We start from the raw sequence: 13,402 nt of genomic DNA, 5'->3' as shown, positions 1-13,402 counted from the left end.
GTACTGTATTCGAATGTTTTGTTTTTATTTTTGCTGTCAAAATTTCGGAAACGAAAAAACATGGCGAGATTTCCGACTGGTGGTGACTGTCTTTGAAAATAAATTTTAAAATAAGGTTAGGGGTTAGTGAAAATGTCTGAATTATCGGTAATTATACTAACAAAAGGTCAAGTTTAAAGTTACTATTAACAAAAGTAATTGTTTAGACTTTATTCTGCGATAAAGTCACAGTGTTGTTTAAAAACAACATGATAATATTTGCACATTAATAAGTAAATCTTTCAATTTTTTTATGCATATTGGTTAGTTTTAAGGCAGTAAATCTGTTAAACATAGATTTTATGTTTTCAGATGATTTTTAAACGTCGTGCGCCTTTAAGGGTTAAACGAACCCCGATTTTTTTCCCTTGTATGCTTCAACTTACTTGGAGTGCGTACGAGCAGGTACAGGTGCTATATTGCACATTTAACGATTCCCGATTAGTTAGCTGCTGGGCGAATATTGAATGGTTCACGTTAATAAAATAGAGTTTAGACATAACCACAAATTGGAAATTGCAGGACAATGTTTTCTTGTGAGGTGTACAACCAGGCACTCGCTTTTCTATTCGGAATAACTTGGAAAAATTAACAAAATTTCATAAATATTTTTTTGTATTTATATTTCATACCATGTTGTCGTGTATTGCAAATGTAGAAATGTTAAATTTTGCTCATATTCGAAGAAGCCCAAAAAGGTTTCAAAACACAGAATGAGATATTAATTACTAGTCTCAGTAGAAAAGAATTTTTGTTCGGGTTATAAATACTACTCGTTTCTTTATTATTCACTGCTCATCAACTATTTATTTTTAATGCAGTTTCTTTCAGTTTTCCATTCATTCAAATTGCAGCTCTGCTGGCTCCAATTACTTTTATATTCTTGGCGCACAAATATAACATAGGAACAATGCAATCGCGTTTACTAATAAATTCTAAACCACGGTAGGTAGTTTTATTTCTTCCGCTTATCTTCGCTCGTTGGTTTTCCCTTTTTCCAGTTCCACCCAATCTGCTGGTATAGTGTGTGTGAGAGTGTTTTTACCTATAAACACCTGATTTTTTTTTTATCAATTACAACAAACATTGAAACAGCAAAGACTTATATAAACATATCCTTTCTGCTGTTCTGACACTCTTTTCTGTTTTCATTCCGGCTCTCACTTAAATTACTAGAGTTTTGTAGGCATTCACTAAACATATTACATTGTTTTATATCAAGAGATCATTTTTACGTTGCTCGAATCGTCACTTGCTACCGATAGATCTGGAAAGCAAACTAGATTCATTTAGATAAGAATTTAATCGCGTTTTCCTTTTCGGAATCAATAGTTGTTTACTTCTGTTGTTGTCGCTTCTAGTTTAAATAAACTGTTTGGCTAAGGGGTAGTGTGCATGTGTTTGTATGGGTGCAGATGTTTGTGTGATGATTGCTGGTTCTATTCTAGTAAAATTACGACGACGATGACGACGAGGGCTGGTAAACATTAACTGGCAATTTACATTATTTATTGATTGTGCGCTTGTTTTTTTATTGTCTGCAATGGTAAATAGCAACTTAAGCCTTTTTTTGTAAGTTGGAAGGTTGAATCTGACTGATTTGTTGACGCTCTGTATATAGATCAATCTTGGATGATTTCGTTGTGCTGAGTTTACATTCACTGTTGATCATTATGAAGGATCACTGGGATTTTTTTCGTATCTGGTTGTTTACTGGTATATGAGTCTTAAATTTTACGATTTCTTATTGTCCGAAGAATATTTGAGTTTTTTTTTGTTCTCACATTTGTGTTATCCTAAAGTTTTAATTGTATACGTATGACTGCAAGAAATTAAATGGAATGTGAAAGTTGCTCACGTTTCGAATTTGATTTGAGTTCGGTGTTTTGCAGCAAATTTTGTTGTCGGAAATTCGCCGCAGTGATTCGTTTAATACTTGTTTTTCTGCTGCATGTGGGATGTATATTTGTTTCGACGTAGTATGGTCTGGTATTTTAGTTACAAATTTGAGAGAGAGCTAACAAGTTTTCTTTCGGTTTAGCGGTAATTTTCAGTTATTGACTTATTCTGATTTTCCTATATGCTAGTTTTCTGCTGTTGTTTTTCTACTACACTGTGATATAATTTTGCAAAATTGCTAAGCGCATAGAACAAAATAAAAATTGTGCTATTTTTGTCAGGTAATAATACTTTTTGTATGATTCTTACTCTCATGTAAGTAACATTCGTTTACCTGTATGGTGCTGTCTATCGAGAAATATATTGATTCATATATTGAAATTTAGCAATATTTCAAAAACAATTCTCATTTTTACACTTAGCATACGAATTTAGAGACAACAACAGTGTATTTGTTGTTGGTCTAATGAAATTTAAACATTTAAACCGTGTCATGTGAGCTTTCTGTGAACAAAAAATATTTTAGATTGCTATATAAATGAATACTGCTCAAGTTACTGATAGTTAAATCAGAACTATGAATTGCAAGCTTCGAATGTATTAAACTACATGACATGTATAAATAAAAATCTACCAACTCATGTCATAAATAAAACATGTTTCATTGGAGTTGCGAGAAAGATGTTCAATTTGTTATAAACTGTAACAACAAATACCGAGAGACTGTCTGTTTGCCTGTAATTAATTGTTTTCCTTCATCCCAATTGCAGAAACTGGAGCACTGGTTTTCGAAAGAACAGCACTTGAGTAACACAGAACACCTGTTGGCGGGTGTCGGTTTCACTTTTTTTGTTAAACTCCCAGCGCCAGACGGCGGCGGCAAATAAACCTGTCGGAAGTGGTGAAATGGACTTTGAGCTGCGTACGATTCGCCGCTCGAAGTTGGCCACAATTTGGTGCGGGAAAATCATTAGCAAAACGCCCCCTGAGTCATGCTGGCAGCGCCGAATTGTTGGCGGTCTGCCGCGCCGGCTTCGCGAGGTGCGGTGATTTGTTTATAAATTCACACACTGCACTGATGCGCTGGCTTGCCGGAGGTGAAGATTCACAGTTTAAAATTGATGTTTTGATACACCTCAAACATAACAATGTGGAGTGATTTTTGGTTTCGCAGAAAAGGGATTGCAATCTATCTCATAAGGTACGTAATATTGTTTACTTCTGTATAAACGATTTCCGATTAATTAGATACCGGGCGATTATCGAGCGGTTCACGTTAAAAGGATAGAATTTAGACATAACCACAAATTGGATAATTTTAGAAAAGATGTTTTCTTGTGAGATATACAAACAGTCACCTGGTATTCTTTTTGAAATTACTTTTGCTTAGAAAAAATTAACAAATGTTTCGGACTAAGTAACAAAATACATTTAAAATTAACTCACCATTTCTAGAATTCGAAAATCGCCCTATTCAATTTTTTATCTGACGATTTTGAAACCATTCGGCACTCAAAAACATTATTGACAATTTTGACACTAGAAAGCACTCCGTGTTCGTGGTTACTTGGACCTTATTCGACGCGTTATATTTTTCAGTGAACGTTGACTAAACTATATTTAATGGAGTTGCATGGTGACTACAAATTTTTTTTCATGAAAGTTACTACCGATTAAAAAGTCGTGAAACAAGTTGAAAAAAATTGTGCTACAGGAATCCAACCTATTTTCGATTGGTTATTTGCAAAATTTAGAAACAAAGGTTTGTTGTGTACCTGCTGCAGAACTCTTGCGAATGAGATAGTTGAGGTACCACAAATTACGAATCAGTACATTTCTCGACATACCGCACCAATAAGGTATTTTTTTAAAGTATAATCAGAGGCAATGATTTAACGTAAAGCTTACTTTAAGTTGTTCGGTGAATAATAAATACTGATGAAATTTAGCAACATCTAATCATAAACTGTACACTAATACAATAGAAATAGGTGAATAAAAAACCGCACTAACTACAATGAGACAAATGTACAAAAAAAAAAAAAAATGTCGATAATCCCCGCAAATAGGATGAGATTTTCGTCTAGCAAAACTAAAAGCTATATTTACAAAACGAGAACGATTTGTACGGGCTAGTGAGTTTCGTTCGCTTTGCATCACTTCTTTTGGCATTCAATTGTCAAAACAAATACAACTATAAAACTGTACTACAAAGTCTGTCTTATGCAACTAGGCTGGTCAAAAGCAATAAGTTACGCGTGGGAATTATTAAGTTAAAATCGCTGATACAAACTTATTAGAAAAGAAAAAGCGTTTTTTTCTAGGTTGTAAACAGCGGTTCAAAATGGCCTCGCAATCATTCGATCTCTCATTGAGTTGATTCCATCCTGCTGTAACTCACACGTTTCATCGTCACTAGTCGGTTTTACTGTATTACTCACGCGATACCAGCGCGTAACCTACTTGTTGGTCATGTTGCTTGAACCATCTATGAATACAAGGGGGGTGGAGCTTTTCGGCTGACCGGATCCGGCAAAAGTTTTGGTCTCCGCTGTTTCTTCCGATGTCGCTGGCTAGGCCGGACAATTGCATTTTTGTTCTGTTGTTTACCACGTAGAGCTGGCTGCTGTTGCATCAGCAGGTGGTGATGCGGAGAAATCAAAGAATTGGTTGCGTTTGGATAACAGTTGGTTTCTCGCCTCCAATTGGGAAGTCTTATACCTTGTCGTTGGCACTCATGAGCGTAAGCCGCTAAACTGTCGCAGTAGCACTGCTTGTGAGGACACTCGCACATATCAAACTTACATGATTCGAAGTAATGCTCCGGGTTCAGCTGAGAGTTACAGCTTCCGAAGACATCTGTTTTCAGGATTTTGCAGAAAGTGAAAAACTTTTTGGTTTTGCACTGAGCATTTTTAGCGGCAAGTTCCTTCTTCCTCGGTCGTGTGCAGACTTTCTCTCCACCAACCGCCCACGACTGTGCAAATTTCCATACGTTATCCGTCATGTTGACACCGGTTCTCGACACCAGATCATCCCGAAATACACCGTTGTAGTTTCCGCACAATCCACACAATTTGTTTTTATAAATAGTAGGAACTTCGACCTGTATAAAGTTACTGCCATCCCAGGTTAGTTTGATACCCAATTCGGTAGCCACAATCACTTCGGTGCCTTCCTCACTTTTGTAAACTTCCAGCATGTTTTCCAGCTTGTAAGGTAAATCTACTTTCGTTCCGTTAACCTTAATCCGCATTTTCTGTCCGAGATTCACCTTAATGTTGGCCAATTTCAGAGTGACGGTTTTAGTCCACGAAGATGACTTGGTAAGTCGCGCGTCATTAGTAACCCTGATCGAGAAACTATGATCCCTGCAGTCGCCCGTTAGTCGGTACTTACAGGATCCCTGGAAGCTGTAGAAGTTCCCGTCAAATGTTTTATAGTGTGGATCGCCAAAAACCGTACAAACACCCGGACTCTCGACGCACTTAGGACAGCATTCTCCCTTCGGAGTAACCAAAGTTTCGTTAGGCTTACACTTTGGTTTCGGGCATTGGATTTTCGCACAACGAACCTCTCCAGAACGACATTCGCAGGAAGCACATGCATTCAAACTCCAGGTTTCGCCGTTCTGAAAAATTGGTGTTTTATTCTCAATAATTTTTTTTTATTTAATGATAGTTCCAAGCTTACCTGGTACACCTTCCCCCTAACACTGCATGTGGATTTAACCTCCGCTTGCATAGGACATGACGGGCAACAATCAGCAAGTCCCTGGGTTTGATCTTCTACGGCACATTCTAGCAGAGGGCAGGTGTTTTTCTCGCAATACGACGTTCCGTTGCGGCACTCACACGTCGCACATTGATCGGCTGGGTATGTTTTTCCGTGTAGATGGACGGCCTTTCCAATGATGCAATGCGTTTGAAGGTTCCGTTTCATTTCTTCCCTTCGTTCCTTGCAACGGGCACAACATTCTCCGGGATAGCGTATCTGCTTCGAAGCAGGACATTGCAACACTGGACAGGATTTTTTCATGCAGGTCAGCTTCTGCCCGTCGCAGGTGCATTTGACACATGGATCCTCGCTTAAGGTGGCCTCCCCTGTCACTTGCTGACCGTTGAGTTGGCAGCCTGAAAAACGAGAAAAAAAAACGTAATGCAAGATAGGTGAGTTGTTCAGATAAATTGATTTAAAGTATTTAATGCACCGAAATCAGTTGATAAATTGCACTGTGTGGTAGAAGCTAGCAATACGAACTCAAAGTGCCGCTTAGTAGACAGAAGCTAGTATACGTTCAAAATTCGAAGTCAGTTAGAATTTGAAACCACTTTACAGCAGCGCTTAGTTCGATCCGATCCGTTTCAAAATAGTTGGGCGGTTACTCACTGACTAATGTTTGTGCTAATGCTTTACATTTTACTTTCACCCTCAAACGAAACCAATAATGAGTTGACAACAAAGCAAAACAATCGATGCAAGTTAGTTTATATTGGGATGGGGAAAAGCTTCCCTATTGAAAAGAAAAGACAAAAGGCATGAAACAAAAAGAACTTTATTAAAATGGAATTGCAAACAGAACTACTTTTTTGTCATTTAGTTCGATTCGGCAATGAACCAAATTTCCAGACAGCGTCTCCACGCCTTTGGGAAGCATTGAAAAATATTTTACGAGTCATCCAGTGTCCTGTTGTTTTTATTTGTGTATATCTCGTAGAACTGTGACGTATACGACGCTCCGCCATTCTCTGGTCTGCCAAAAAGCGTGGGCTGAGCTGATTTGAAACTATTAACGTTTCGCGGGCATACGGTAATCAATCATCATCGTCGCATTTTGAAATTGATTCGTGGCTGGGCTGTGAAGAGTTTATCAAGGTCGCGGAAACGTGCTCCGAAACAAAGTTTGGAGAGCGGAACAACCGAAAGAGTGATTTTTACAACTGCGATAAAGCAGGAAAAACATTTTATTTGATGTATTGCAAAGATTATGTTCCTATGGCAACATTGTTTTGGTTGGTGAATAATAAATTATAAGAAGAAGTAGTAAATATATTTGTTGTGATTTGAAACAGAGTCTATGAGAAAAAAGTATGTACCTAGGTATAACTTACAGTGACGAGTTTGCGAAACATAACTATACGATAATTCTACATTTTAATTTTTCCAGTTAAAATGATATGAAAATAAGTGAAGCTTTGCAAAAACTGCAGACGTATTACATGAATAGTTGCAGCATTTTTGCATACACGCTATTCAATTATTGTAGCTCAGAATCCTTTGGCTGTATATGAAAACTGTGCAACAAACTAATTTTGCTTCTGATGCTGATCATTTCTTCGTGTTCTAAATGTAGTACGTATGATTTTTTGTTGTTTCTCTGTGTATATTTTTGTCATAAAGCATTATCAGTTCATTATAACTCGACCTTAGGTAGTTTTCTAATACGTGCCCTGAGCTTGATACAGATCAGAGCCACTCGAAATGGTCGATCGTTCATTCCGATGCGGATTAACTATGTGGCTTCCCGGTGTGTACGACAATAAAGTTTATTTGCCACAGCAGCGCTTGCCTTAAGAACCAATTTCCATGCCATGGTTCGTACAACACCTTTTTTCTGCCGATAGTAAATAACTTAGCAGCATATAAAAATAAAGTCATATTTTTTGGTAATCTATGGAATCCCACATGCTGGGGCAATCGCGTCGCAACGCGCGATCGGTTAGTAAATATTGTTTCAAAATTTTCCATTCCGACCGCGCGCGTCGTGCGGAAGGCGTTTGATAATTAGCGTGTGAATTATGATAGCACATAAATTGAAAGCTGTACAAGCGTTCAAAGTGGCGCTCTGTTGTGGTATCCCTCAATGCCGAGATATATATGAGCGTCGCGCTCAGCGCAGATGATAAAGCAAAGAAAAATGAGAAAAGAATTTTGTCTATAAAATTAAATAACAGGCTAATGATATCGCGATAAATAATGCAAATGAGATAGCAGAGTCTTTTTAGATTTGCTTCCGTTATCTGTGCAATCGGAAGCAATCAGTTTGCAAGAACTACTCTTAGTAATATTTGACGTAATATTTATTTACGGTGAAAATCGTGTTTTGAGCAACAATTAAAACATTAAAAAAAATGTGTTTCAGATGAGAAGCTGAAAAGTAATATATTTGTAGCAAAACAGTGCATGACCATTTCTTGTTTTTGGACATCTTTATGCTAAGGACCGATGGTTTAAAAGCAGGACGGCGTATTGAGATAATATTTTACTTTATGTTGTCATCAACACTGCTGCTATCGAAGGGAAGGAAAGATTTCACTACTCTTAAATGACACGGAAATAGGTTTTTGAAACAGGAAGAATCGAGATATGCAGAAAATTTCGATCATCAGAGCCATGAAAGTGATGAATGATGTTTTTACTTTTAGCGTTTTTTGAACATAGCAGAATGATATTACGCACAGAGTAAAGACTACTGTCTCAAGCGAATTTTAGCTTTTCTGCCTAATTTAAAAATTAGCATCAAATCGAGAAAAACGCATTTTAAAATTTAGCCGGTACAAAATATTATGACTGTCCATGCCAACTGTTTAATTGAGTATATCACCTTTCATATAGGCTGGTACCTTGTCGTTCAGTTGAAACAGAGAAATCTGCAGGAAAACTCCACCCACCAAGCATTTTTAACGCAGTAGCCGTTTTATCAAAAGGTCAGTTGACAAACCGGTGTGAATTTGGTTAATATGCATACGCTGTGAATTATATCGTGCTCGTTGGTGATAAAAATGGCTTTAAATTTAATAAAACAATACGGAAGCACAAGTGAGGATGAGAAGGACGGCAAGACAATTGTTTTGTGCAACAATATAACAAAAATATTGTAAATTCATGATAACCTCACAATCCACTTTCCTGTTTTTTCTCATCAAATTCATGATGAAATCTGACTCTTTTATATTACTTCTAATCAAAGAGTTAAAAAGCATTTCTAAGAATGTGAATATTCATGACAGAAGGAAACAGTCACGTTTTTTGATCGTTGGGTTTTGCGGCATAACAAATGAATTCTTGTTGCCTCAAATATGCTTCGTAAAAAAAGGCAAAATTTGATGCAAGGGCCTTACGATCGCTTACCTGACGCCAGTAACCACCAGACTACAGCACACTTTTGAAAGTTAATCGAGAAAAAGTACAGTAATAACACTCTGGTTCGTGTACATACCACAGGTTGAAACATATTGGATATTAGCCAACTTCTCAATTATTTTGGATATTAGCCAAAATTGTTTTACATTTGCTGCCTACCCAAATGCATTTTTTGACAATCGGCTTCCATAGGGACCTTGTATAGGGTGTTTACCATCACGAGAAACTGTTATTTTTTCGATTTTGGTAAAAAATGGCATATTAGCCAATTTTGAAATTATTGGCAGTGTATTAAAAACGGTACTTTTAATCTGATTAGGATCTTAGAGGATTAGAGGATAGATGAACGATTGGCATTGGTTGTACCTTTTGACTAAGTGAAGTAGGTCGGATAAAACACAAATTACAAAAATAGATGATCCTGTTTAGTCTAGTCATAGGGCTGATTAACTCTATTTAGTTGGTTTAAATGCATTTTGTTGTCTTCTTTTGATAAATTGTATTATTTACATTCAGTTACAAAAAAAAAAAAAACAATAAATGGGTATTTCAAAACGTGCAAACATGAGAGCACCCCCCGCCCCCCTCACGCTACGCCAGTGCTTCAGTAACTTTACCTTCTTTTAATGTCAAAAATCAAATTCAGATAATACTACTAATTTGAAAACTTACCGAATGGTCTACAAATTCTATTTTTCTATCCAAACGGTTCTAAAAACATTTTTATCATCAATAGGCACTCGATCAGGAAAAACTCTTAAACTTAGTGGAGTTTCCGTTAGCACAAAGTACTTAGTAATCTGAGCCATGTGGTTATTAAGGATAAAAATATTTTTTAAGCCAAAACGGTCAAGTTGATTGGTATAGTGTCTTCAATAAAGTAGATCTACAAACAGTGATCTTTTGCAAGATTTTATTTGTAATTATATTTTTTTATTTGACAAAGACAAAGACATTACATTAATCATACAAACCCTTCTGGTTAGTTTTTCTTTTTTTTGAAAAGCTAAAATTTCACTTTGCCCTATTTCCCCATGATCAGACAACTACCAATGTTTAGCAAACCGTTTAGAGCTTTGTGAAAATAAAAATAAAAAAAAAATAAAAAAAAAATAGGTTATTGAGATGGTTATTTTTTTTTAATTTTAAAATTTTTATCTACAAACATTCTCGAATACGTCACACCGATCAAACAAACCGTTCTGGCTGAGTACCAAATTTCACAAAAAAAAACCGTTATAGCACTAAAAATATATGTCTGCATTAATACTCTTTTTACATAAACCCTTTTTACAAATGACTCGTGATATACTCAAAAAAATACTAAAAGCACGAACGGCCCTCTGCTCACAGGAACATCTCTGAAAATTCTCAGCCGGATCAGAAATGGTCGATTAAAAAGGTTGCCGTTTTTTGTTGAAAGTGCACCATAGCATAGCGTTCCAAAAATACTGATGTTGGATGATTTTCCATGCAGTCCGCCATTAAGAAATTTAAAATAATTTGTCTTATTCTCGCTTTTTGGAACCGATGCTTATCGAAGTCAGATACCGTTTTGACATTTAAAATTGTTTTCCATACAGTATGTTTGATTGATTGTTATCTTCTGCGTTTCATAGCGCAACTGTTAAGGTCTAAACACAATTGATACGTTGCGGCTCCGTTTGCGGCAATTTGACAGTTAGTCAATACATTTTCTGTCAAATTAATGTCAACGCAACGCAAACGTATCCATTGTGCTTGTGCATTCACTGTTACAAACATAAAGTTGAAGGACAAAAACCCGCACAGATTCAAGCTGGTTTGGATTAAACTAACTATAACACTTGACCGTAGTACTTTCGCAGTGCAAGGAACGCCCTTCACGCTTCAGACTGCTATCCTTTCCACAAAGTATGACAACTAACTTGCTGCTGTACTTACGCTATAAAAATGACAAATCGTTTCCGTGCTTAGCTGGTGTGCTGTGTGTTCAGTTGTTAGCTGGTGAACTTTCGTCTTAACTCAATCTTGACGCGGATTGATACCTATTCTGTTGCATGCCTACAGCTAGGTCATAAGGTGGACAGCTCGGAGGCCGTCAAACCCCGCACCCGGTCGATATAAAACAGACGCAAAGCTTGGAATCTACTGGATACGCATTCCGAACAGGCTGGTGTTGTTTGACAATTTTTCATCAGTGGGCGACCAATATGATTTACATCTTTATTTGTCTCAATTCATTAGCATTACAAAGAACTTTGAAATAGGCCAGCCACACTACGTGAAGTGCCTCCTTCAGCTCGCGCTGGAATTCAATGCCAAGTGCGCTTGCGTACAGACAAATCAATTGGATGCTTGTAGCGCACAGATCACTTTCAGCCTTCGCGTTGATCTCTAATTTATCGTTGCTCACTTCCTATTACCACGCGCCACTTGTCCTGTAGCACAATTAGTTTTGCCGCAGTAGGCAGAGACGCGGACAGGCTTTTTGTTCGTTTGAAAGAGGTTCTGTAATTTCGATCGTTTCTGACGTTGATTATTTGTGGAACTTTTTGCTATGAATTGCGATTTAAATCCAATTATCATATTGGTATTTCAAATCCGAAATTATCATAATAGAAACCATCAGGAATAAGCCTTCTCAATCTCGGGTAATCCGATTTAGAATATTGTCTTCTCATCAAAACAAACTGGCACCAATTCATTATATCGGGTGCTAAGCGACTCAGTGTTGTCATAGGGCATCCGGTTGAAACGAGATGATCACTCATTAACAGATCCCAAACAACACCTCTTGTGGCATCTAATGTCTAGTTTCGTTAATGTAAATAGCACAGTACATTGACAGTCGTTTTGCACATCTGAAACGGAAGGCATTATAGTATTTATAAATATACATAGCTGAATACGATGCCGTAAACATTCTCCGCTATTCTTACTCGCCGGGAAACTTTTAAAAGCACTTGCGGTCAACATCCTTGCTGATATAACCGAACCGTTTTGTTGCATAACGAATTCCATAACCGAGTGTGCTCTCTCTATCTCTGTGGTTGACATTGAACGTATATCTAAGCTTTGGTATTTTATCTCGATGTCGTTAAACTCTCTTTGTTTATAAATATGTAGGTACGGGCAAGCTACACGAGCGTACGACCTCATCATCATGCGCTGGCAGTGGGAAAGATTTTGCAGTGACATGATAGTCGACGGTGCAGTGAAGACCCTTGAAGCGAAAACGTCTTTGCATTTGTCACAGCCAAATACCGGGTGGATAAACATCTACCCTTTATGGAACAAATTCCATATTTTATTCGAGATTTGACATTGAATTTTTCAAGTCCGAGAACCATCTCGATTTTTTTGTGTTTAATGCTATCTTTTTTTCTGATTTTGGTTCAAGAATGAAAGATAAATAAAAGCGCAGCTTTACGACTGTGTGAAGATTTACCAATTACAAACCTTTGCCAGGAAGAAAATCGGCTAGCCTTATTGTTCAACAATGTTGTATTAGGAAATTTCACAAACAACTCAATACAGTTTAGTTAATGTTTCTCGTTTCTTTTGTATGCTTACTCAAACCCTCTAGTGCTCAAGGCCAAATCTCGAAGCTGATCTCGAAATACGATGCTGGTCTAACAAGCCAGTCGTCTTAGGCTCGAGTCTCGGCTCGGGAGAGACTGTTAGTGTCAGTAGGATCGACAGGACACTCATGTACACAGCAGTTGGCTGCGAAGTCTATGTATCAATCAACAGAAGACCGAGTTTCGAATCGTGGAATGTAGCACCAACGCTTCTGTACAGAACATGTACAGAAAAACGAAAAATGAAAGAGAGAAACTTATTACAGCAAACAGTGGTCGTGTCTATCCATTGCAGCCAATCCATTGCTTACGCTTCAAATCATTACAAAGTGAAATATAAAAAGCATGAAGAGTAACGTTCTCCATTGGTACGGATATTACTCTCGCACAAGATCACTTTTCGCGATTTGTTTGAGAATTTACGCCTGCACTATGAATATTCTTCGTTGTTCACTTTCACTTTCACTTTGATTCTAAATGCGAAAAAATTAAAGAAAATATTTACGATTACATGTAAAAATCATTTTTTCTCACATTCTTTTCAAGAATACATGAACCACCGCAATTTAGAAACGAATTGATATGGAAGTGCTGTCGAAATGAATCACAAAAGGTTATTTTTTGATATTTGTGTATCGTTTATAAGCATATCTTTAACCATTGATCGTTGTCAATTTTTTTGTTAATGAATAAATTGTTTTTATTTAAACAACAAACTTCAGTTCATAGCTACCGTTTTGTCAACTATAAATTAATCT

At 37.0% G+C, this 13,402-nt stretch overlaps 1 protein-coding gene across 1 annotated transcript in view; it reads right to left on the bottom strand.

Moving 5' to 3' along the window:
• Positions 1 to 896: 896 nt before the first annotated feature.
• The window catches only part of LOC129722080 (BMP-binding endothelial regulator protein), a 145,058-nt gene continuing 132,552 nt past the window's right edge, over positions 897 to 13,402 (bottom strand). Inside the window, exons 6-7 of the mRNA XM_055675312.1 lie at positions 5,632 to 6,071; positions 897 to 5,569 (exon numbers count right to left, since the gene is read on the bottom strand). Coding sequence (XP_055531287.1) covers positions 4,427 to 5,569; positions 5,632 to 6,071 — 1,583 coding nt within the window. The 3' untranslated portion in view covers positions 897 to 4,426. The remainder of the gene's footprint in view (positions 5,570 to 5,631; positions 6,072 to 13,402) is intronic.

This window comes from Wyeomyia smithii, chromosome 2 (genome assembly GCF_029784165.1).
Source record: "Wyeomyia smithii strain HCP4-BCI-WySm-NY-G18 chromosome 2, ASM2978416v1, whole genome shotgun sequence".
NCBI lineage: Eukaryota > Metazoa > Arthropoda > Insecta > Diptera > Culicidae > Wyeomyia > Wyeomyia smithii.
The sequence above is the reverse complement of the archived record's forward strand: the minus strand, read 5'-3'. Positions and strand labels throughout refer to the sequence as shown.